This window comes from Lineus longissimus, chromosome 1 (genome assembly GCF_910592395.1).
Source record: "Lineus longissimus chromosome 1, tnLinLong1.2, whole genome shotgun sequence".
Lineage (NCBI taxonomy): Eukaryota > Metazoa > Nemertea > Pilidiophora > Heteronemertea > Lineidae > Lineus > Lineus longissimus.
This window is the reverse complement of record NC_088308.1, coordinates 4,619,982-4,644,792: the sequence shown is the minus strand read 5'-3', so window position 1 is coordinate 4,644,792 and position 24,811 is coordinate 4,619,982. Positions and strand designations below refer to the sequence as shown.

At 40.3% G+C, this 24,811-nt stretch overlaps 1 protein-coding gene across 5 annotated transcripts in view; it reads right to left on the bottom strand.

Moving 5' to 3' along the window:
- Window positions 1–24,811, bottom strand: part of LOC135486036 (myocardin-related transcription factor A-like) — a 100,111-nt gene that overhangs the window by 42,159 nt on the left and 33,141 nt on the right. For 2 of the 5 annotated variants that reach the window (XM_064768527.1, XM_064768535.1), the window contains one exon: window positions 10,621–10,857. In XM_064768527.1, the coding sequence (XP_064624597.1) occupies window positions 10,621–10,741 (121 nt within the window). In that variant the 5' untranslated portion in view covers window positions 10,742–10,857. Of the gene's footprint in view, window positions 1–10,620; window positions 10,858–23,030; window positions 23,640–24,311; window positions 24,521–24,811 lie in introns of those variants that run through there. The other 3 variants (XM_064768510.1, XM_064768502.1, XM_064768517.1) reach the window with 3 other exon arrangements.

Here is a 24,811-nt window from a genome sequence, read left to right as displayed (position 1 = left end):
AGCGAATGTAAATGGTCCAGGACAGGCTGTGAATAGAGTTGATGGAAACTGTACAGGACCCACAAGACCTCTATTGCGCTTTTATTGTTAACCCACCCAAAAGGCACGAGCTTCGATACAAAAAATCCCACGGCCAAACTGACCCGATGAATGAAGGCATCGGTACATGGAAACAAACTACCGTCAACCGATGTGTCTTACGAGATGGAGGAAATCATTGAAATGGGCTACTGAAACTAGGTCTCCACGTGCAGGCCTTTTATGAGGGATTTCTACAAAAGGTTCACAAATCGTCAGATTTTATGGGAAAATTTCAAATGTTTGAGACGTTCTATGCACACGACTCAACTGATGTGACCTATTTTAATGTTTTTTAAATGCCCACTTGCATTGCTGTAAGAAATTGGTATTTTGAATGAGATTTCATTTACTTTTAATAAAGATATGACGAGAATAGTCTCTCATTGTTATCTAATAGAAAATTGCCATACCAAAAGGCATTTTATTATTAGTTACATTTTGAGAAACCAATTTCACCAGCCCACACAGAACCCGCAATTTACTTTTCAAGAGTTACCATCAAAGGCTGGGGAAACCTGCTAAGCCTCGCAACAACAATATGCAATTGTTCAAAGGAAAGTTTCAATTCTTCTCCCAACAAGTGAATGACTATGATTCAGACTTACAATTTAAAAGGAACAATTTCAACCACAGAAACCAATCAAATGCCGGGCAATTACAACCAATCTTAAATAATAAAATAAACTCGGAACCACTAATTACTACCCAGGTAGTTTTTGACATCAAAAGTCTGCTCCAGAGGACAACACCCGGTTTACGATATTGCGCATAATTGTGATAAACTACGATGACAATGGAACCAGTCTAGTAGCAAAATTTGAAAAATTACAAAAATGCTGGCTGCAACTTTCAACCATGTGTCTAGAGTTGGAAATTTTCCTCAAAAGCGCTTTTCCACATAAATGAGTCTTTAATGACAAAATTACACAATAATGATCTTCTCTTCTGTAGCCTATTGTCCCGGAGTGTGGTTTGCCACTCTCCTTCAAGTACGCCAATGGGACGACGAGGCTCCACCAGAAAGGAGAGAAAAACAAAGGAATCAACGCAACCGAAGGTTATGGTGAAGGAAAACGGTAGAACAGACCGATGGTATTATGTAAATCCAATCATGATTTTGAGATGATCTGCTCACTCATGTGACAATTCCTTCCGGGTAAACTCCGTAACACTGCTGAACCAGTTTCAATTGCTTCCTACGCAAATCCTTAACAATACTATATCAACAACCCAGATAATACAAGATACTGAAAATATTCTCAGAATTCTCATGAAAACAAAACTGAAAATCACTAGATCTTTGTCTCTATATATGCAATCAGTGAAAATTTCTAAAAAGATTAAAAAAATGTATAATTCTTTTTAGGGGGGGGCCCACGGGGTTATGAAATTTATTTCAGTTTTTCCAATGAAATAATACCTTTTCTTTGCGAATTCAGGTTATTTACTGATAATAAAAGGTTGAGGATTAGTATCTTTCAAACTGAAAGTTAGGAGAGGAACTGACACAAAAAAGATTTTCATGGAAATATCTGGTAATAAAAAAAGCCATTTTGAAAAGAAACCATCTCAAAATAAAGAGAGCCTACAGCAGAAAACCCCATTAATACAATGAGAACCATTCTGATATATTGATCCGGATAAAAAAAATTTAGGTCATTTAAATGGAACCACCCGCTCAGGTGATTCTGAGTAACCCAACCCCCATCATACAACGCACCCAAAATACATCACTCATACAGTACCACTATCCACTAACGCTAACCGCAACTACCCATCATGAATACTTTACCTCGCACCCAATTTACAACTTGAGCAATCCCACTCACCGTAACCCACCACTATCTAAATCAACGCGGCCGACATTTCCACCTACGTTAAACACGATTGAAAAGTTATTTACCTCGAAGTACAATGACCTTAGCAACACCAGTACCATTCTCCAGTATCTTCCGATTTCCAAACGTAGGAGGATTTAAAATCCGTTTTCCAACTTTAGGATAGCGCACACAAATGTTTCGAATAAGTTCCATGTCTGTTTGAGTATGTCGATGACTAGCGAACGTGTAGGCCAACATTTTCCAAAGTGATTTTTAACCAAATATACGTTTATGCGAGAGAGTAGCACAGGAGAATGCTTCCTTCATCCTCCCAGCATCAATACTGAATCAATGCCGCAGCCATTCCAAAGATCCTTTCACGTCCCAAACTCTTTCAACAGGTCCCCATTAATAAATTAATTATGCACAATTAGCATTAAAACCATCGCAGCTATTTTGCATATTCATGAAAGGTCGTGTCCATTGTATGACCTCTGCCCCCTGACCTTTCATTAACCTGACCACTGTTGTTAGCCAGTCAGAGGTCCCATGCGCACAATAAAGTTGCTCAAAAACATGCATTTGTCTGGTTAATGTGCATTGTGGTGTGCGCAGCAAGCCCCAGTCAATCTCTGCACTCAAGTAATCTTTAAAGAAAGATGGAGAGAACTGAACATTGGACCGGTTGTCAAATTCAGTATTGTTGATCAGAGTAAAGCAGCATTGAACACTTTATCACACATCTCTGGAAACAATTCTTGCCAGGGTACAATAGGTACTTAGATACCATTTTCTAAATGGTCAGTCCAGAGAGCACGTTTTGATATCAGTGAAAATGGGGAATTAATCAAAACGCATTTGAAGGACTTGTCCATGAAGCAAATGAACTTTTCTCTTATGATATGCATAGAGTTGTCAAGGCTGTCTGCTAATTAGAAAAGAAAGGCATAATTAGCCATTTGGCTATCTCTTTCTTGTGATGGACGAAGTTCAAAACATCTGCTTGCAATGACTTTTGACACGAGAGACATTTGACGGCCAGAAAACAGGCTGGGCTGACCAATGGAGATTTTATGGCCATTTCGCATTTACAACTTTAGTCATAAAATAACAGACAAAAAGTTGATTATCCATGCTTTTCAAAAGTGCAAAGGCAATCAGTTCCTGTCCGGCTAATATCTTCTGATACTTATAACTCAGTTGTTCTTAAAACGTGGACATGTGTTGAACAGTTGTCCAAGGACCAATGATTTGTTTTAGGCGGGTATACAAACTTCACTTTCTAATTGTCAAAAGTGAAAAATGGCCTCGGAGGTCCGAGGGGTCTTTTTTCCACATCCTTTTGACTAATTACCAATTGACTTCAATTCTCCCGACTAATGACCCATCAGAGCAAATCATGTTACAAGGGATTTCCTTTTGCTTCGTTTAGTTCAGAATCATTAGACTTGGTATGGCGGACCACGAACCCGACCAAATGCTACGCGATACAGATAATTAATTTTGAACGTGGTTAATTGGCGCAAACGAAGTGTAGTAAAATCTTTCTCTTTTAGTCGGGTTTTATCAAAACGACAGACAATGGTTATTCCGCAAACAGAATGAGGGTTCAATTTGTCAAAATGTTTTTTGAAGGCGCGGAGTGAAGATGTAACAATAATTTGGATGATGAATTGAAACATTCATCAACTGAACTGACACGTGAATGGATGGCGAATGATTATTTGCTGATTTGTTATTAGGAGTTATTAGGGATACTGGAGTAATACACCACCTTTGGCCTTGAAACCATTATGTCAAAGAAAGGAATCGGTTGGCAAGATCTAGCAGTTTTCAAAATCTTGATTTTATAGTTCAATGTAAGGATTTACGTATTTCTCAAAAAAAAACTTCAAATATTCTACAATTGGCTTCCACTGCCCCAAAAGGACATACATCAGAAAACTCTTGATGAGCGCTTCCTGGTGATATCAGTCAAGTCCTTCAAATAATGCAGTCTAATCAGTGTAAAAAGTACTGGATATAAAAGAAACCACAAACTGTTTTGCACAATTAGAACTGGCTTAATTATTATGTTAACTGCTCATTACGAAATCACAACAAAAACTTTCACCAAGTTTGATCTTCAATGATTTCAATCTGCACGGCAAGTTCATTCAAACGAATCTGTTTTCAAATTCAGAAAGGTTATGTTACCGTTGAGCAAAACAGTACGTTACATATGCTTCAGAGACAAACAGCCCGCAGGTCAACTCAGATGACCTATTTTCTTTCAAACGATCCCTTTCTTCAATGGTTCAAGCCACGAGCAGTTTGAATTCGAAGAGGTCCAAAGGCTAAGAACACGGAAGCACGTTTGAAACGGCAGACAAAATTATACACGATGCATCGTGCATGCGCGTGGCAGTAGTAAGACGTGATTGTCACATCAGAATATTCCATCGGCGGCTTTTGTTGCGCATTTTGCTCAATCGCAGCCGTAAACAATGATGTACATCCTGTGAAATGCAGTTACGAGACATTACTTCACCCTGTTTCCATAGTATAATACCAGATATTTTCAACCAGATCTTTTATATCGGTAGTTGTACCGCATCCGCAGTACCACCCCCCTGTGGGGTGAACAGGGGGTGAGGTCAACTGGAAAGCCCTTGGTAAATGTTACAAAGAAGTAATCTCTGATATGTCATGAAAGGATATTTAAACCATAACCAAGAAACCCCTCTGTAAATGCTGATAAGGCACACCAACAGTAGAAATTTGAACAGACGCAACTGGTTTCACTACCAGCCACCCAGGCTATCATTGAAGCTGAATTACCATCAGCAAGAAGTGGCCCCATTCCTGAGATCACTTTCAACAGTGCAGACTCAACAAACACTGCATTTATATTCGAAGTATGTGAGATAGCCACCAGACTACCCCTATGTCTACCTTGAACATGTTGAAGAAGATGTTCAATCACCAAAAAAAACGTTTTCAGAAAACCATTGAAAACTTGTAGCACTTACATGCCAACTAACAATCTCGACTAACAGTTTGTTGAAACAGTAAATGTTCACATCAGTTCTGCAATTCTTCATCACCTTGGTGTTAATTACTTCATAAATGAGATTCATTCAAATTACACAAATTTGATCTTCTTGTTGTGAGACACACCTACAGACAATATTCTGTGTCAACTTTCCTCCTGACATGCCAGAGAAGGCTTCAAAACATTAAACCATCGGACAAGACCTTGACCAGTAGAGCAATCACACTAATGCTGATCACTTCAGTATGGTTTCCATCACAGAAAGTAATGGCTAGTCTAATCGATAAATTTTCGTTTGGCCCATTTTTTTCTCCCAGCAACGTTTTTGCAGCTAATATCTCCTAATTTCTACCAAGATCCTGCTGGGCAGCCATTTGATTCTCTTGAAATTAACAATTACTTAAGAAAATTAGCCAACGTTTTTCATGAGGCTAATCAGTAAAGCAACCTGCATTCACATAATGCGTGCCTGTGATATGTACTGCTCGAACAGTCAGCTCACGTTGAAATGGGATTCTAGATCATTCCTACGGCCAATCATTTTCTCCTCATATTCCCTGGGTAAAATCGCCCATTAATGGATCTGAAATTAAAAAATTTATTTCGGGCATGCAAGGTATGGTGGTCGGTGGAATACCTAGTCAAAACAACTGTGCATGGAATGCATGGCTAATGACAATTGCTGATCAAATGTTGGTTTCAACAGGTCATTAGTTTCACCTAGACCCACTTATTCTAAAATCTTCCCCGAGCCTAAAGCTTTCCAGGGTAGCTGAAGAGACTTGCTAACAGTAGTAGTATACGGTATTCTACAATCAACTAGAACACAGGTGCAAGTAAACTCGGTTTGTATGCCAACTCCGGCGCCAGATTTTTAAATTTTGGTGAAAAATCTAAAAGTTTGGTAGGCGACTTAAATCATTTCCATACAGTCTTTCTTTTCATCATCTTATCAGACCTGTGCTTCTATCAGCACCAGCAGGTTCGTAGCGCATCTTCAACAGGTATTACACAAAAAACGCCCTTTCGTTATATAAAGGTGAACCAGATTCTATTCTATTAACTAACTTCAAATAACATAAAGACTTGTACTTGAAACTTAAACAGCTTCAGGGTTTGGCAGTTGCTCTGCATTGCACTGAACTACCCGTATCATGTACGTGTAATAGGCTTTAATTTTTAGATCCGAATCAACACAGTAAACACATACAACACCCGATTAGAACCAATATGTAGTACTACAAATATTTTCTCAGGTAGCACCATGAGGAAACATATCAAATTCATCCCACCGTCTATATTCATGTTAATAGGTAATGTTTTTTCACACCAATAACATATTGATGGTTGAGGAATGGTGTCACCCAAATAATCTCACTCGCCACAATATCATCAGAAATAATGTACCTGTCTGCAGTCGCGCCCAAGCGATTCATGCATACGCATCCTTAGGTGCATCCAATGGAGGGAAGATCTTAGTTCAGAGGTTGTCCTGTCTGAGAGCATCCTAGGTCAAGGTAGACCAATGAGAAGTTCTTGAGGTCAAGGTTGTCTACCTGTGAGGACCAGAGTCAGGGTTTGACCTGTCTGTGATCATCCATGGCCAATGTGAGTCCAGCATTAAGGTCGGGAGTTGACCTTTTTTCTAGCATCTAAGGTCAGGCTCAACTTTTCTGTGAGCAAAGGTCAAGATAAACCTGTCCATTACCATCCAAGGTCAAGGTTGGCATGTCCATGGGCATCCAAGATCGAGGTTGGCCTATCCATGAGCATCCAAGGTCAAGGGTGACTGGTATGTTATCATCCAGGGTCAGGCTGGCCTGTCTGTCAGCAGCCAATGTCAAGGTTGACCCATATCTGAGCATCCAAGAGTAAGAGGAAGGCCTGTCTCTGAGATTTAGAGCAAGCTAACCCAGTCAGCATGAAGCAAGGTTGATATGCTATTGATCAGGGCCAAGAAGATGTGGAGAACTCCAACTCCAGGTCATTCTTAACCGACTGACCCAAAGTGACCATTGGGTGTCTCTGAATCTCTTCCCCAACGGTCGTGGATGACTTCACAGCAATGATAGCATGAACATTCAGTCATCCATCAAAGATGAGTCTGAATAAGTGCGAGACACGTGCCAATGGAGACATCTCGATTTGACTCATCATTCTTCACTTATTAAAATCACACGACGAAAGTGGACAACACAGGGAGATGAAAACAAAGCGGAGGCATGTGGTCAATTCATGTCAAATTTCATACTTGAAGCAGTGATGTCCGAATTAATGGTGTCCAATATCTGGCCCTTTTCAACTTCTGGCACGGGTACTCGACAACTAATGCCAAAAGTGTGCCAGGATTTTCGATCAAATGATCATCTGTGAAATGACCGTCATTAACATGCTAATCTCTCGACCATGTATGGTAATTTACCAGGTGGAGGCAGCGGTTTATAGCGAACTTCCACACCAAGGCAGATTGCATTCTTCAACATTTCCAGGGAGCCGACGATAAATACTGTGTACCGTTTGGAATAAAAGTGAAAAGGAACAATGGTGTTCCTGAATGGGGTGTGCGAAAACAATTAGGTGTATAATTACTGAGATGAGGTTTAGGCAGGGCAAGAGAAACATGCTGTCCATGGGTGAATGCCCGTGAACAGTTTTGCCATGTTCTCTTATTGCCTCCAAAAGGATGAAAGACGCATGCGACCATCTTTTTACCACTCCTTCAGTTCCATGCAAGGATGGGCGAATGGCTCTCAGATTTTGGTCAGGAGTCAAAATCACAAATTATTCTTTTTTTCTCTTGTAAATCGTAGCGTTATACTTTAAATGGTAATGCAATCTTGTATCATAACACATGGTCTTTCAGATTTTTTGCCCAATGATAGTCCTTTTCTGATGCTATTCATCACATTTTAATTTTACACCAAATCAGTGCAAGGTTTTAAGTCCAATGTTAACACAGCTGAATCGTTCATTGTCCACTTGTGACAAAAAAAGTTCACCACTTTGTCACAGAAAAGGTTCCCCTATTCAAACATTAGACAGATTCTTTTAATGAACATCATAATACAAGCAAAGAAATATTGACATCATGAAAATTTAATTTCACAGGTTCCAGCAACCTGTTCAAGTCCATGACATATGGAGAACAAGAGAGTTCGTAAAGCTTAAACAACTTTTTTTATGATAATAAGTGACTTTGTGACCAAAATGCTGTTTCTTTTTCCCACAGTTGATAAAGAAATCCACAATTGAAGTGAGAAAACTCGGGACATCTTTCAATACAATACAGTTTGTATTAAATCGAACAAGGAAACGCCAACAATAAAAGAATACATTGTATTTTCGCCGCAGAAAGGAAACAAAAACAAGCCTAAGGTTCTTTGCACAAAAAATTGACGGCAAAACAATCGGGTTGATTATTCTTCCGGGTGGAAAAAAGAACTGTAGGTTTTTATTCATTATTATGTGGCGGAGGGAAAGACAAGGCTGGGAAGCATGTCCTTGAACCAGCTGCAGGTGCAGACCATTCAGCATCTTATCACTTGCAGCCAAACAAAGGTCTTAAGTGGATGTTGTGGCTCCCGCTCTTGTCTCACCAACAATGTCTTCCCGATTGGATAACCGTTGATTTCAGATCTGATCTAACATGTTAGAAACTTGTATCACATTAACTGCGACCATGACAGCGATTAATACAATAGGTGACAGAAACGTCCAGTTAGGGAGTTCCTCATCCTCGGGCGAATGAGGTCAGCCATCTAGAGAATGTCTTTACCCAGAAGGGTTGGAGGTTAACAATGTCGCGTCTTGGTCAAGCAGTTTTTTATCCCTGTATGAATTTTCTATCTGGGTAACCACAATGGGGCACCCTGGATCCCCTGCGTGGGCTGATGTAAGGAGTGTCATCCCCAAGAGGCTGACACCCCAAGATGACAACTCAAGAATACCTTTCCCTCGATGATCGATCCACTCACTCTTCTGGTCAAGTGTCGCATTTTTTTGTGATGAAATTATTTTCGATCTCGGATGGATAGCCACAAAAGGTCATAGACGGTCCATTATCGGGGAGTGTTATCACCAAGGTTCACAAAAGAATAACATATTAGCAGTTTTTTTGTTGATATGAAGTGAGGACCCTGAGCTATAAGTTTGGGTTGGTCTTGTTATTGCTTCCTGGAGAAACACTGAGGAAAATAATATAGAATTTAAACAACTAGCAAAACACAGCTTTAGGTGTCACCATCCCCGATAAACATTCATTTACTAACTCTCACATTTCTCTTTCGTGATTTAGATGACATTTCCTGAAATAGCTGCAAAACTTCTCTGAGAAAGATAACTATGAGATGATCCAATGCTGAAGACACATTCAGTTAACCAATATTCAGTCTTTGAATGATAGCACAAAAGTACGGTGTAAGCTTACTTAACCTTCAATCAACACCATTTTTATTCAAAACCGGCATGAACTTATTTGTGCATGGTCAGTCCCCAAGACTTCATTTCATTTTCTCTCTAATATCAAATGACCATTATACCCCAGGATTGGTGAGAGGAAGGTCCAGATATTCTATGGAGGTCAAGAGGGAGAAATCATAAGCAATATAACATGTTTACCTAAAATTGATTAGAAAATCTTTCAATCTATGAAAGTCATTACTGACTGCTCCCTCGAGAACCTGTAGCAAACGAGGCCATTGTTCGGGTAATTTTTTGCTGATTATTGCCGAAGTTTTTTTGCAAGGAGTGCTATGTTGGTCAAAGAAACCATGCGTAGGAAGAGAAAATGACCTCAGTCGCGAAAAATCACAATCAATTACATGTTCAATTTACATTGTGATCAAAGAATAACAAGTCATTAAGCGAGAGCTGTGAGTTAAGAACCTGTTTGGCGCACCCCATGCTTTTCAGCACATCTGCAACAGGCACTCCAGTGTCAAGTGGTGTTTCTTTAGAGTTTCTATAAGAAACAGTGATTACGGCACCAGCACGAGCAGCGACCACGCAACAATGGCGCGCCAGATAGGATGATAGGTTCCAACACTGCCTCCTATTATGTCACCAGACTTCACTCCAAATTACATGGAAATTATTCACTTGCATTTATTTTTTGAGCACTTTTCGACCTGGACTTAGCGGGCGTGTACAAATATTGGCACCATGCTGGGATGGTGGCGAACGTATTTGAAAAGACTGATGGGAGTCCATCTTAACAAGCAATAACCACTGGCAACTGTACATAGGAAATCATTGTGCATTTGGCAATTTGAGACAAAGATCAATTATGCCAAGATGGCGGCTTTATTTTTTATTCAATGCAACTCAGACCGCACAGGCAAGGCTTTATCCATCATTTTCTTGGTGAAAAAGAACTGTGATGATAATTAGACACCTGGGCTATTAATGCAGAACAAACAGGAAATACAATTATTGTCTAAAATGACAAATCTAGTACAAACAGTCCTTCACAATAATGAGCATTGCGATCATTTCTAGTCAAGTCTAAGACATGTAATAGATGAATATTTAAGACTGCTGCGGAGAGAAGTGATTTGTATTAATGTGGCTTTTCCATGAATGGTGAATTCATGATGACTTTTGTTGGATAGTTTCAAGCGATCAGGCAGAATTCTGGGAATAAGAGTTGCATCGAGCAAGGGAAGCCTAACTCTTCTCTCTACTTACATTCTTTATTCTTATCCATGACCTTCTGTATGGACAGGTCATCGAGGGCTAGAGGACTGATTGGACTGATTGGTTCATCATCGTCATGCATCTGCTCCATATTCTTCTTCTTCTCTTCCATCAACTGACAATCACGGCAGAAGAACTTGTGGATGACATTGATAGTGTCGTTCAGCTGCGTCCCGTTTGCACCATTAGGGTACACCGAGGACGGCCAGTTGGAATTGTTTCGAGCCTCTGCAAAACAGGAGGAGAGAACCTTTTAAAGTAATTCTGTTTCATCTTAATCATTGTTCAGGTATATTTTGCATTAAACATTTACTCATGGTTATAAACTTCGTTATACATTATACATCCATGTCATAAGCGACTGCGTCGATCATCTGAAAGAAAGACACTGTCTGAAATTGTTATCAAATCGCTGACGTCTGAAGTGAAAATCTGAAAGTAGACGAAATTGATGATCACATATTCTGAGATTTTAAGACAGTCAGGATGCAATCACAGCTTGAATTTTATGAATCTAAACCACTGGAACATAGCAACAGAACTTTGACCCATAGAACGATTTCCATTCCTCCAGGGGCTAAAGGTGGGAGGCCCCATTCAGCACTGGCAGGTAACCCAGAAAGAAGTATGTGGGAGTTGAAATTGAAATGAAACTTTTTGAAAAGGTCTGGGTCGCTGAATAATGAGAGAGACACCCACTTGTACAGGTTCCCATTGAGGTTCCCAGTCATACTAGGACATGATTCGAGTGAGAAGCATCAGATGGCATTCCATCAGGTAGCAGACAAGTCACACTGGCTTGTGAATGGATAGCATGCCAGCAGTGACAAATCACGTTGAGTTGACTACAGTACAACACAAACTGCAATGATTTACAGGACACCAACCCATCTCATTTGATTCTGGTCACCACCACAGGATTCTAAATGTGTTGCTTTCCATATTTTTTTCAATGTGTCAACTGGATTAACTACCAATTCCAAAGAGTCACCACGGGATTTAAACATTTTGCCTGGATTATTGACTAGATCATCCATTTGAAATTGCAATGGATCATAGTTTGAGACTACAACGCTGAACCACCAAACTTTTCAAACTGTTCTTTCAACGGAACTATTGCATATCTTGTTCTTCAGAGACATATTCTGGAAAATTCATCCTATTCTACCTCCTCTACAGCCAAGGTAACATACCTAATACTGAAGAAACCTCGAGTAAATGAAGCAGGATATCTTGTGCAGCCGGCATTTGGCCTCATTGTTAAACTAACAAGCATTTTGACTCCCAAGCCTCTAATCCTCTTTTCCATTGAAATCAAATTCAACTGTCTTTCTGACTTAGAAGGAAAGACAATAGCCTAATTTCTCCGCAAATAAAACATTTGTATTTCGAGGGTCATTTTTCTGCTGTGTTTGAATATTCATGGTCACATTTGATTTGGGCTGACTGTCAAATATCATCTTTGATGGAAGATAAATGAGGGGTTTTCAGAGGCAGATGCAACTGCTATCACCCTCGCCTCAACACTTTCACTCTTTATGACAACTTGAGGACTCATCTTGTGAGTTTGATGAATGTGGTGTCTTTTAATTAATGACAGCACAGAAAATATATTCCCCAAGTTCTTTTTTAATGCAATTGCTGGCTTTTATGGGCGTAACACGAAAGTGCAAGAGCAGACATTTTCGTTTAAGAATCTACACCTTACCCCAATAACTCCAATGCCCATCTTTATCAAAGGGACTACACCTTCTCAAAGCCTTGTGTGCCAAAGATTCAGAATCTACTGAACTGGCTTCATCTGAAATCTAAGAATGACTGCATTGACTGGAAAGTTAGTGCGGTCAACATTCAAACCAGCAACAGAGTTTGTTTTGGCTCAGTCTCAACACATCCAAGTGCTATGATGAGCTTCATGCCCACCATGGCTCTATCAACGGATCAACACCTGACCAGTTCAAAACATAGTTGTATGCAGTGAAGAATTACTGCTTTGAAGAAGGCAAGCCGAGAGGATCACTGATCAACTGCCCGGGGCTGTTGTTGCTCCTGGTATTAAGAAAGGAGAAGCACATCTTGTCAGTTAAGATATTCTGGCTTTTCAGCAATGATGAGCTATCCTGGCTCCACGATTACACCTGACCAGTATTGCCAAAAGGCACGGAAACTCATTGGCTTGAACTTTGAGAAATCAAGGCTTGAAACAGAGGCAAAGAAGATCATTGATCATTCCCTCAGGGTGCTGAAATGAGTAGGATCTTGCCAGTTGAAAGCTCATGGTGTGCTTGATAAGACCAAGAGAAGCCCCTGATCCCAACAGCCACAGATGCCAAGTGGAAATTCAATGGATTAATCCCCCAGCCTCTTGGATGAGTGGTGGAGGGTGAACTGGGCACTCAAGCCGATAATCCCACATCTCAGGTGAAGAAGTGGCAACAAATCCCCAAATGAGAAATTAGCCACTCACAAAGAGAAAATGGCCATTTTCTTCCAATGGTCTATCAGACCGCCTGCCTATACAGATAACACTTGAAGACTCCCAAATTGGCCACTTTGTCACCTTTTTATCAGGACAAACTCCTTACTTCACAACATTTCATTTTTCCCTAAGAACAAGTTTCCCAACAAAGAATCAGAATTTTCCCCCAATTCCATAGACGTTCTCTCTTTTTCTTGAAGAAAGAATGTCTGACAACCAACAGAAACTTCTCTAAGCCTTTGAATATGCAAGACTTAGATTGTTCAATTTGAAACCACAGTTAAATCTGTGGGAAATGGCTTCTTTTCAATTTCTCAAAATGATTTTTTAATGAATAATTAATATTTTCTTGAGGCCAGGTTGCTGAACTCAATTCAAAAGTGCTGACACAATCAAGTGGTCAGATGAACGAGAACAAACAGTATAGGTTCTATTCACCTGCTGCAAAAACTGTCAAAACACCAGAAAATTTCAAATTTTCAAAGTCTGTAATTAAAATGAGAAAGGGCCGAGGGCTCCAGCAGTTTGGGTCAAACACTGTAATAAAAATGCAAATTGAGTATTTGTTCTTGACCGATTCCTTGAAAATATTCCGATGCCATCCAACTGTGCCACCTCTCCAGAAAATATGTTAAGCGACCACCGACTGTGTTGTTAACTTGCCTGGGCAGCGGAACAGCACCGCAGGGCCAAAGTTTGGTGCACCATTGATAACAACCAGAACACAAAAGAAGACAATCTTTGAAATTTTATAACTAATTATACTTCCACTAAATTAACTCAAATTCTCTGAATAAAACATTGAGAATGAAAAATGCCCTGTCCAGGCACTCTGTTGCTCTGATTGACACTGAGGGGGGTAACCAAATCTATATCAGAGATTTCTTGGTCGTCAGTCGTTGTCGGTCGTTGTACTCCTTGGGCCGCGGGTTCATCCTGATAATGAGCAGTCTACTGTTGCTTTCCCCCAGGCTCTGACTAGGGGTGCCACCTGAAGCTAAATTATGCGCCGATTTTTGAAATTGTGTTATGAAACCCCCTTCACTGAGATTGTAGCTTAAACAAAGTGGCTGGCTTCAGATTGGTGGAGTGGCTGCGTGGCTTAAGGCAATGACCTGACTGGGCCTGGAAAACAACTGCAGCCTGCAGCGAGAAGCCAGCCAAGACCTCTCAAAGCAAAATGCTGTGAAACCATAATAATCTTGTTCCAGACATATGTCCAGTGCAACGACTGAACCAGAGGAAGAGCCCTCGGGCGTATTGCCCGAGGTGCACCTTCGCTGCGGGCGTTGTTGGATGGAGCGTGCCCCCGCCCGTTACAACATAAACAACACAATTAACAATAGCAGGAAAAGTTCTAGCCGTAAACTTTTGAAAATTGAGTAAAATTGGATTTTAAAATTATAACGACCTTGGTGACGAGTATAATAGGCGAGTGAATAAATGAACATTGGATCCACTGAAGCAAATTTGTTCTGGGGAGGCCACAAAGTCTTCGCCTAAGGGGATGCAACCTCAAAATGCTCCAGGGAACAGGTGGAAGGAGTTTGCCTTCAAGTTTTAATTGTAGCACCAAATCCTTCAATGGTCAAAGAAAAACTTTTTTCTTAAACTTTGAATAGGCATAACATCATTTTGCAGGTGCAAAAGTAGGAATCGCTATTTCTGGTAACCCAGGAATCAAAGTGTTGAGTTTTCTTTTGGGGTGCAGGAGCCTGGAGCAGTTGGAAGAGAAAGAGTATGATGCCCTTAAGAAAACAGCAGGACATTTGAGTATGCATAAGGAAATACAATAGATTATACCACTTTCTCATAAAATATACCCAGAGAAATGAGATATCTTGTACTTGAGTCAAACTGGTATCAGCTGAGACCGACTTGATGACATGAAGCAACACTTCTTCCCAAAGGAATGTTTGAAGAAATTTGACCAGAAGAAAATCTGAAGGACTTGGCATTACCACAGGTGCCTGAGTGTGGTTTGTTAAAGAACAATCTATCACAAAACAGGATGATTTCCGGAGTTAATCCATTCTCCCAAATTGATTGCACCACACCAGTTCCCCCTGCAGGGATGGGGCATATGCTGTTCGAAAACTGCCCCTCAGTCGAGAGAACCTCTGGTTCTTCCAGAGATTCAACCTCAAGGGCATTTACAAAATTAATGTCTAATCACCGCCTGTTACAGCTGGTCCAAGGAGACTTATGAGGACATTAGCCGAACCAACCAACGTTGCATCACCAAACAATTCAACATCTCTTTAAAGCTCCTGGGGAAACCTAAGATGATTGCGGTGCACCACATCCACCGAGACGAACCCTTGAGCAAGTCCCAAGGGACAAACTTAGAAAACAATGCCATTAAGATTTAAACTTCCCACGCAAAGTCTGTGGCCAGAAATGATATGTGGGGGTCACAAGGGACACCTCCGTCAAGTTCAACAAAGGATGTGTGAAAAGCATTTGTTTTGATTCAGATGCACCCCCTGTGACGTTACCGCTTTGAAAACTTCTTGAATATCAAACAACATAAGATATTGTGTAAAATGTTTTAACTGGACACCTGATACTAGCCGATCACACCATGGAATTATTCATAACAAATTAACAAATTTACTTGAATAGCAAAGATTTGAAATTCTGAAATTTGAATCTGTAGCGTAAAGTTCATAAAAGAATTGCAATGCCGGCCACAAAAAGCTGAATGATTGTCATTTCATATCATGAAAGACCCATCTGCAAACTTTTTATTATGATAAATAATCAACTGTAATATATTCCATTAAAATGATTGTGTATGTAACACCCATTTTTTTGCACAGGTGGCTTTCTTTATTTTTAAACAAGTGGTTTTGTGATGGTAAATGTGATATGGAATTGGGTTGGATTCATATGTCAGAACCATATTTCCCTTTCATCTTAGATTGGACGACAGCTGAAGAAAACAAAAATAATCTCTTTTCAGATTTAATCTATTATATGATTAGATGAAACGCTGAAATTAGCGTACAGGTTGAAAAGTGTCTTTCAACAACTCTATCAAGCATGTCTAGAAACAGTGTAAACGAGGTTCTTTGAAAAAATAAACCTATTTCTGCAGCATTACCCTCTGGCTGTACTTGTTTGTGACTGTTAAAAAAGAGTGTACTCTTGATTCCTTGCCCACATATTCATCTGATGAAGGACACCTTGTTCCAGGGAAATGTCTGGCCAGATTGCCCACGGGTACTTCTGTAACCTGGATCCATGTTTGTTTGTAACGGTTTAGTCTACTGGCATCTTTGCCGAGAATCTCATTTTGATACATGGGTTTGCAGGGACTCCACCCCTCACTACAATAGTTTGGTTGTAACAGTTAAACTGGTGTACTCCAGATCCCAGAGCCCAGACTCTCATTTGATGGAGGACACCTTGTTCCAGGAAATGTATATTCCTGACCTAAGACTGTACATAAACAGATTTCAAATACCAGAAACCTTCCATCCAAAGTCAGATTAGAATCACCTGCAACATTCTTGGTAGCAAATAAACATTTTTATAGGCAAAAAAGTATCGGAGCCTTTGCTTTAATGAATTAGCTGTTTCATGCTGTGGCAGTAGTGAAAGGATAGGCCTACGCAACACTTCCTACTATGAAGCCTAAGAAGATGGATGTGAGAACTGACTTTACTGCACCCAGAACAATTCTCCCATCCAAAAATAATGCAGACCCTCTTTCCTCTGCCCAGAACAACCACACCTAATTTCTGATGGAAACCCATAAACATCAAAAATCTCTTGGAACTGATGAAGACAATGACACTTTGGCACCTTGACTAGCGCTCCTGAGGGATTAGCCACCAATAGACCTGCAAAAAGACCCCCTAATCTTGAAGGCAGCGGCATGCGCCACAAGAAGAGGATCATAATATTTTCATGCCACAGAGCTCATTGTCAACAAATAATGGCCTGGCTCGTGCCAACTAGGATGACCAGTTGCAGGACATGAATGGGTTTCCACGTGCCCCCTGTCATCAATGTGACCTGTCCCACACCCCTCCAGCGACGAAATTGAGATGTTCACAGAGATGGTCAGAGCACAAGCGACACAATCTGAATGGATTGTGTTGGCGCACTCATCTGTACTAATGGTCATTTGAGATGTCTTCAGTTTCCTCTGACCATACGGCACGTGAATGAAAACATGAAATGCCTCACTGGATGCCTTTCGTAGGAATCGGAAGTCCTATGCTCATAGTTTGAGTGAAACTACCTTTGAGACGACTTGTGTTTCGGGAACCATACCGCATAGCAGTGATACTATGAATTGCCAGGTGAGATGTTCCTCGTATGATGTCCACTGCCTTTCAAGCAATGGATCCGAGAGGATTCAGAATCTTCAAAATAGGTCCAAGAAGTATAACTTGTCTATCAGATGTTGGCGAAATGAACCATGAGCAGCAACAGTTTTTCCATTTCCAATTACAAAAGAACACCGATTTTTAGGAAACCACTGACTTCTAAATTTGAAACCTAGAGTTAAGCCGTACTACAAGAAGGAATGTTAAAAGAAAAACAAAAAAACAGCCGTTGTTTTTCTCAGGCAGATACTGAGGGATGAGTGAAAGGTGGGTATGACATGTCAAGGTAAAACAGCAAAACAACACGATATTTAACCCACACCAGAATCCTACCATCAGGCCTTTGACCTTTAGGTAGTCAGACAGACTGTTTTTTAAGAACCTAAAACCTAAATGAACCAATAGCACGCTGCATGAGTACAATTTACAAGAAATTGATTTATCCCCAAATTGTTTTTTGTTTGTGTTTTTGTTTGTTTTATTTTTCTTAAATTTGCGTAGGTGAAGTAACTGGCAAACATGGTTGATATTATTGGAAATAAGTATTCAATGTGGATCCAATTATCCATGGACAGTTATAAGACTTGCTCTGAATACATTCTTTCCTCAATTACATCTGATACACCTTTTAGTGCAAGAAATTCACTGTTATCTTATAACATATTGCCAGAAAGTCGTTATGGCACATGCAGTACAACAGCTAGATGATTTTTTTTAACGAAACGCAATTTTGTATCCATATGATTGCCCCGGCCAGTGATCATCAGATATTTCATATCATGGAATGACAGCTTTGAAAATGAAGTGACCAGCCTGCTCTCTATTGTTCATCAGAAGATCAGAAAGCCTGACAGATACTCACAAAACCTGACCAAGAAAGCGATCTACATCACTGATAGAAATCACAGAGATTAGAGCCCCAATGCAACAATAGTCAAATTGGCCAGGCCATCCGGAGGGGTCTTAAGCCACTGGTCAGTTTTCCTTTGTCCACCATTAGTGTCAAGAGATTTCTTATGAAAAATGAAAACTTTGACCAGTCCTTTGATCTTGAGATTGGCTAGAATTTCCACTCGAAGGGGTCAGCGGCAAATAGGGCTGGACACCTCGGCCGCCACCCTGATTAATCTCACTTAGGCAGATGGACAAGGTCCACTGCCGACACATGGCGAAAGGGAATAAACCTATTAAAAGTCAGAAATACAATAATTAAGATGTCAAGATGAAAACCGGGAGCCTGGCAACATTTTCGATATCGACAAAATCAGACTTTGCATCCATTTGCAGCCATTGTGCAGGAGTCTAAGCTTTAGAAATGGTAATTTTGAAATGATATTAATCAAGATCTGTACTCCTGCGAGAGAGACGATAAAATCTTTCTCAATCTGATACACACTTGTAACATTTCATTTCTAGAAATGAAAGGAGCCAACTGACGTCCAAATGTGACTTTTAAAGATTCAATTAGCTATTGTTGGCTGGCCTTGAGTTTGTTTTATATCATACACTGCTTATTTGACTTTGATTGTTTACTCAGATTGACACTATGCATTGTTTGAGCCCAAATCGAGTTATTCAGAACCAAAGCCAACGAGACAGTGGTACTGGAGACTAAATAGAGACATTTAGAACTTATGAGACAGCAATTTTGAAACCCAAACATGAGCTAGGCAAAATTTCACTGAACAACACTGCCCAAAATTGCAGACATGCCTGTTGTCGCTTTCAGCATCACTGCCCAGACTGGTTTTTATTTCTCTTGGGTCAAGCAGACCACAGGTCCAAGCCACAGCAACCACATGAAACAGTATTTAAACTTCTAACGGTTATGGTAGCCTACAGGCGGCCATGGTTGCTTGGGAATTGCCAATTGGTCGGGTTTTTTTACCAAAGCCATAGGCAGCCTGGAGTGAAAGTTCTACAACAGGTACCTTCTGTTGCATGCTTCATGGATTATCTTGACTTAAACATTTTCCTGGCCAAGAAGGTTCCAACCTTCTTCTTTGCATATGCTCTATGCCTCTGTGGTTCGACAGCAATTAGGTCGTTGGTCAAACTTCTGTCTTTGGCCTTGGAGGAGGAATCCATTACAAGCTACTCATGTTTCTCAGTCCTTGAGGGGTACTTTGCTGGGCCTGATTTAAGGCACAAAATAAAAGCCATCACTGTCCCATCTATCAAAAGAATCAGGCAATCAAAGTGCAGTGACATGTCTGAGCCTACAGGCACGCAGGCAGCCTAGTCAGAGTGGTGAGTATTATGGTTAGATCAAGATGTTATCGTAGTCATAGGTCATAAACATCAAATTTTTGCACCAGACCCTTCTCTTGATCTATTTACTCCATTTACTCTATTCGTAAACCTTGTCGTCTCTATTTACTAATTTTCTCTGTGTAGTAGAGGCAATCTACTTCTTCTTGAAAAGCACCAGGTGTGTATCAAATATAGGGGAGTGTATGTATGTATGTATAACTGAACTTGCGCAATCTGAATTCATAGATGAAGTCACTCAAGGAATGATATTCGCTGTGATCTAAGATGGAAACTGATTTGAAGGGGGGCTTTGGGCCATATGGGGGTAAGCAGGGATGGTTTGAGAAAGTCACCCTTATTTTAGCAGGAATTGAACGAGCAGTGGACTGCATCAGGATTCAACTGTAACTGCTTATTCGGAATGCGGTAGGGCCTTTTTAATCATGGTAGAGCAGGACAGATATTCCACCCCCTCCTTCTGATTTGGGGAAAGTGTTTTTTATAAGTCTCCACAGCAACAGCTATCATTTCAGCCCACACCTGTGCTCGGCATACAAACCTAGGAAATATAGATCAACATTCTGAGATGCTCTAGAACTCCTGGCTTCTGAGGTATTTTACATTCATCAATTGATTTCGCCAAGAGTAATAGATTTATCTACAGTGTAGCCTTTACACCAGGTAATCTGATAAAATAACCGACATCAAACTCATCCAATGAAGTATGAAACATCAGGGAATTTGGCAGGATATCAACATGCCCCAGGATCAGTGGAGTCCATCTGAATCCCCCCTCATCTCCCATTGAAAGATTACCCAAACCAGCACTTCCGTAATGAACTGCTGGCAACGCCAAGGGAGAAGCATTGGTAATGTCTGATAACATCAAATGTTGTAGCAATGTAGGTCCCGATTACAGGTTTTGATATACATAGGTGAATAGCTGAATGTTGTGCATGCTTAGTCAGCATCCAGTAGGCAATTGAAACATGCCTCAAAGCAAACAAGTTTAACCCCTTCTTCCAAAGTGCGATGATATGACACGAAGAGGTAGCCAATTTCTCCAGAGCAGCCATAGAAACCCAAGGGCCAAAGGGAGATTATAAACTTCGTTAGTAAACACAATAGCTGTTGTTTACAGGATCAATATTTGATATACAAAGGATAATTCTCTTATTGAAGGAGAACCATTCTCTTGAAGGCTCAACAATACAGGTTCAATGATATCTTGACTATTGAGAGTTAACATTCTTGAACTGATCTAATGATTACCTCGGAGTTGTGTCAATGCTCATTTCCCAAAAAATCATTCGGCCAGATTTTGGAATGGTGTATGAGGTGATAAAAGCATATGTCTGGTGATAAAAGTGGGCATCCTTCTGATTCACTGATAACATGCTGGACTGGCCCACACAGGTGAGATGATGGTGACCATCAGTGAGCACTACCAGCTGCTAATCACAGTCAATGATTACAAGGAGGAAATGGACACATTGCTGAGATATGCACAAAAAGATATCAAAACATCCATTCAGTTTGGCTGCAGAACTGTGGACAGTGCTGTCATACAGAATGAACCAACCTATCGAACGATCTTGACCCAAAAGGAGGTCAGGAAGTCAAACTGCTTCAAATGATCCAACATGCTGCCTGGACAATTACAATTCTTCATGTGAGCTAAAGTTATTTTCCTTAGCCTATTCCAGAAGAAGCAGGCTATGATACAGTGCTCTGCAATATCAGTTGAAATTCTCTCGTAAACCTTCTGGTCATATCACAGTCATTGATGGCTAATTGTTGCAAATCATTCAGATTCAAAGGTTTTCAAGATACATGTATATTGCTTGTGGTTGAAGATGAAAGTCACACTGACTGTGTATTCACAATTTTTATCAAATTCCTTAAGAAAAACAAGTGTTCGAAGAAAGTAAACAGCAGTCAATATTTTTTGTGATTTCATCAAATTCCTGGCAAAGTCGTTCAGGTGCATGTAAGCCTCATGGCATGATTTCAAGTCTGCTGTACTAGCGCCAAGCAGTGAAGTATCATAGCTAATGCACATTAAGATTAACAAAGCATTCCATTAGTTAGCCTGCGAATGATAGTCAGCATATTGCCCATCCGCGTGGGAAGTTTTAAACATGATTCCCTTCTCAGCTACATTAACACTAGAATAAATGCTTCCTTGCCAATGTCAATAGAACAAAATTCCAAAGGAAAGGTTTCTGGTGCTGCAACACATGAGACGAGCTACAACCTCCAACTATAATGAGGAGTAACCAGGCTGTTAACCAGCTTTAACTTTAAAGTCCATTCTCAATATCATGAGAATTGCCAAAAAACGATAACAAATGAGTTTGTCGCTGATATATCTTTCAAATTTCATGAAGAAGTAGAAACGTCTATCACTATGAGAAAATTGCTGTCGACCCGAACTTTAAGAAAATCTCTTTAAATTTAGAGTCCGCCTTTACAGTAAAAGTCTGTCCTTGACCTGGTAACTACAAACATACATCTTAAAGTGTAATTTCTGAAAATGTGACAGCTTTGGTCGTAAGTAACATCCCTTGTCGCACAACATCCTACTGACTAGTTTGCAACACCGTCGCAGGCGTTGCTCCATTGCTCTTTTCACCAGCTGAGACAGGATTATTACGAGTGAATCACAAGGCTGGGCCATGGGGCATATAAAATGTGCTGCAGTGAGCAAGAGCAGTGAGCAAATTGTGTGCAATTTGCATGCAACAAGGTATGTTCCTTCTGAACAGCCAAGTACACAAGGCATGCTAAGACTTTCAAGCTACTTCATCAGTCGGTAACACATTTCAAGATTGACCAATATTACAGCTGGAATGGACTATCGCTTAGTTGGGGCTATAGTTTCCCTTCAGAAAGTGTATGTACGCTCAAATTTAAAACAAAAGGCTGTGGGATCTAACCGTAAGACTTTAATAATGATTTTACTCTATTTCTATTCTAAAAGCTTATGAATCCAACAGTATCTTGAATATTGAAAGGGTGTTTACTACAGCACTACTGCAGGGTTGGACTTACAGGTTTTTACCCAATGACACGGAAATCACTGCTTTGGTAAAGGAATTAGCATCAACTTGAAAGAAGGCATTTCTCATTTTCTTCAATATTTTCATCAGTGTTGGGTATGATTTTGAACCAAATGCATCCAACCCTGCTTCCTCCCATGATAATGATTCCAAATCATTATCTGTCTGTCCCCATGCACCGTAAGGACCAGAACAATGGGACGAATCAATTAGTGCCGAATAAATGGAGGGCTGGGTAAAAAATTGAAAAAATATTAGTTTGAATACCTGCATGCCAAATCTTGAGGTTCCCAAACTCCTTACCAAGTATAGCCTGCTTCTGTAATTCCTGTTTGAGCTTGTTATGTTGTGCCTGTTGCTGTGCCTGTACTCCCTTACGTGATTTTATTTTCAATCGGTGGCGCACTTTTTCACTAACGGGCATTATTCCACAGGGTGCGTGCACCACAGCAACAGACGGGAGAAATAAACATAAGCCGTGTATTCACGCGCAGGATTACTTTACCCGGTTTAATAGAGATAGTACAGTGTTATCCACTTTGGCATCATCACAAGCACAGGACCAGCAGATTTACCCCAAGCATCAGTTTCAGCGTATCCACATCAACGTCATACTCGTCTTTCGGGAACGGCACACATCCATGAGTCCAGAGTTGCTAAGAGATGACCAACGTCATGAATCCAATGAAAGAATCTATCTACTAGTACGCTACTAGGACAGTACAGGAACTATATTCACATTCAAATTAATTTCTTTCCATAAAATCCGTATGGAATTGGTCAAAAGTGAATGGCACTTTTTTAGGAATTATTCAGGTTTTGAGAATGAAGCGATTCAAGCCTACACAACTACAGCATCGGCGGGTATGTTCTAGGCTGAAAAAGATCAACATAAACTTTGAGTAATGTTCAGAACCAGACACACTACTTGACTGAGTGATGGAAGACCACCTCGCCAAGCAGCGCACACCTTAACACATTCATATTCGCACTGTGACATATTCCTCAATTAAACAGAATATTTTGGCAACTGCTGCCTTATTTCTATCATCGATGTTTCAAAAGATTAATTCAGACAGACATTTCTAATGGTATTTGCACAAGATTATGATAGCAATAATTAAGTGAAAACCTTCAATTGGGCCTCTTTTTGCTGAGTTAAAGGGCTCACTTTAATCAATGTCAAATGAAATTGTGCGTAGTATCGTCAAAATTTCACTGTGAATTAACTTAATTATGTCAATGGCATATTCATGACATGGCAATAATATGTCTTCTGGTGATTCCGAAGAAGTTTGCACACTGGTCAGGATCAAGACACAATGACATAGTTATCGCATTGGACCTTCAATAAATCGAATGACTGGTCAAATGATCTGTGTTTGAGTTTTAGCTGAGTAATCTTAGCAAGGCATCACAAAACTAGCATATGATGATCAGACAGCTGAGGCTAAAGAAACTCAGCTCCCGGCCTGCTACAGTACAGCATCCATGTACCAATGGTGGCATCATGCAATAGATAGACAGGTATACACAGGTAATACTCACGAAGTGTGTGGAATGAAGAAGCCAAAACTATGAAGGTGGAATTGGGAGGAAACTTGCAAATCTTGTGGAATGTTGGGTGAGAAATTCACTAAGAATTGTCCAGTTAAGACTTCATCTTTCCCTTGGAAACAACAGTGAGAGAAATGTCCATCCTAGACTAGGCCTAACAAGCAATTTGACTGGTCCCAAACATAAGGCCTGCCTCCCAGTAGCTACAGCTACTGATGGGTTAAAAATAGATGAGAGTCTGGCTGAGATAATCTCTACCTCTGCTGTTGTATAAACTTGCTTGAAGTCAGGTAATGTTGGCAGTCCCAGGTAGTGCTGCCACCCTTACCCTCACCAAGGCGGATATCATGGGTTCAGGAGGTCTTCTACATCGTTACAGAGCGGCAACAACTGGGCAAGTAACACCAGACTAATAAACATCATTGCATGAAAGTTTTTGGCATTATGAGGAGGAAAGGCAACAGAACGTTTCCAAAGACGCACACCAAGCA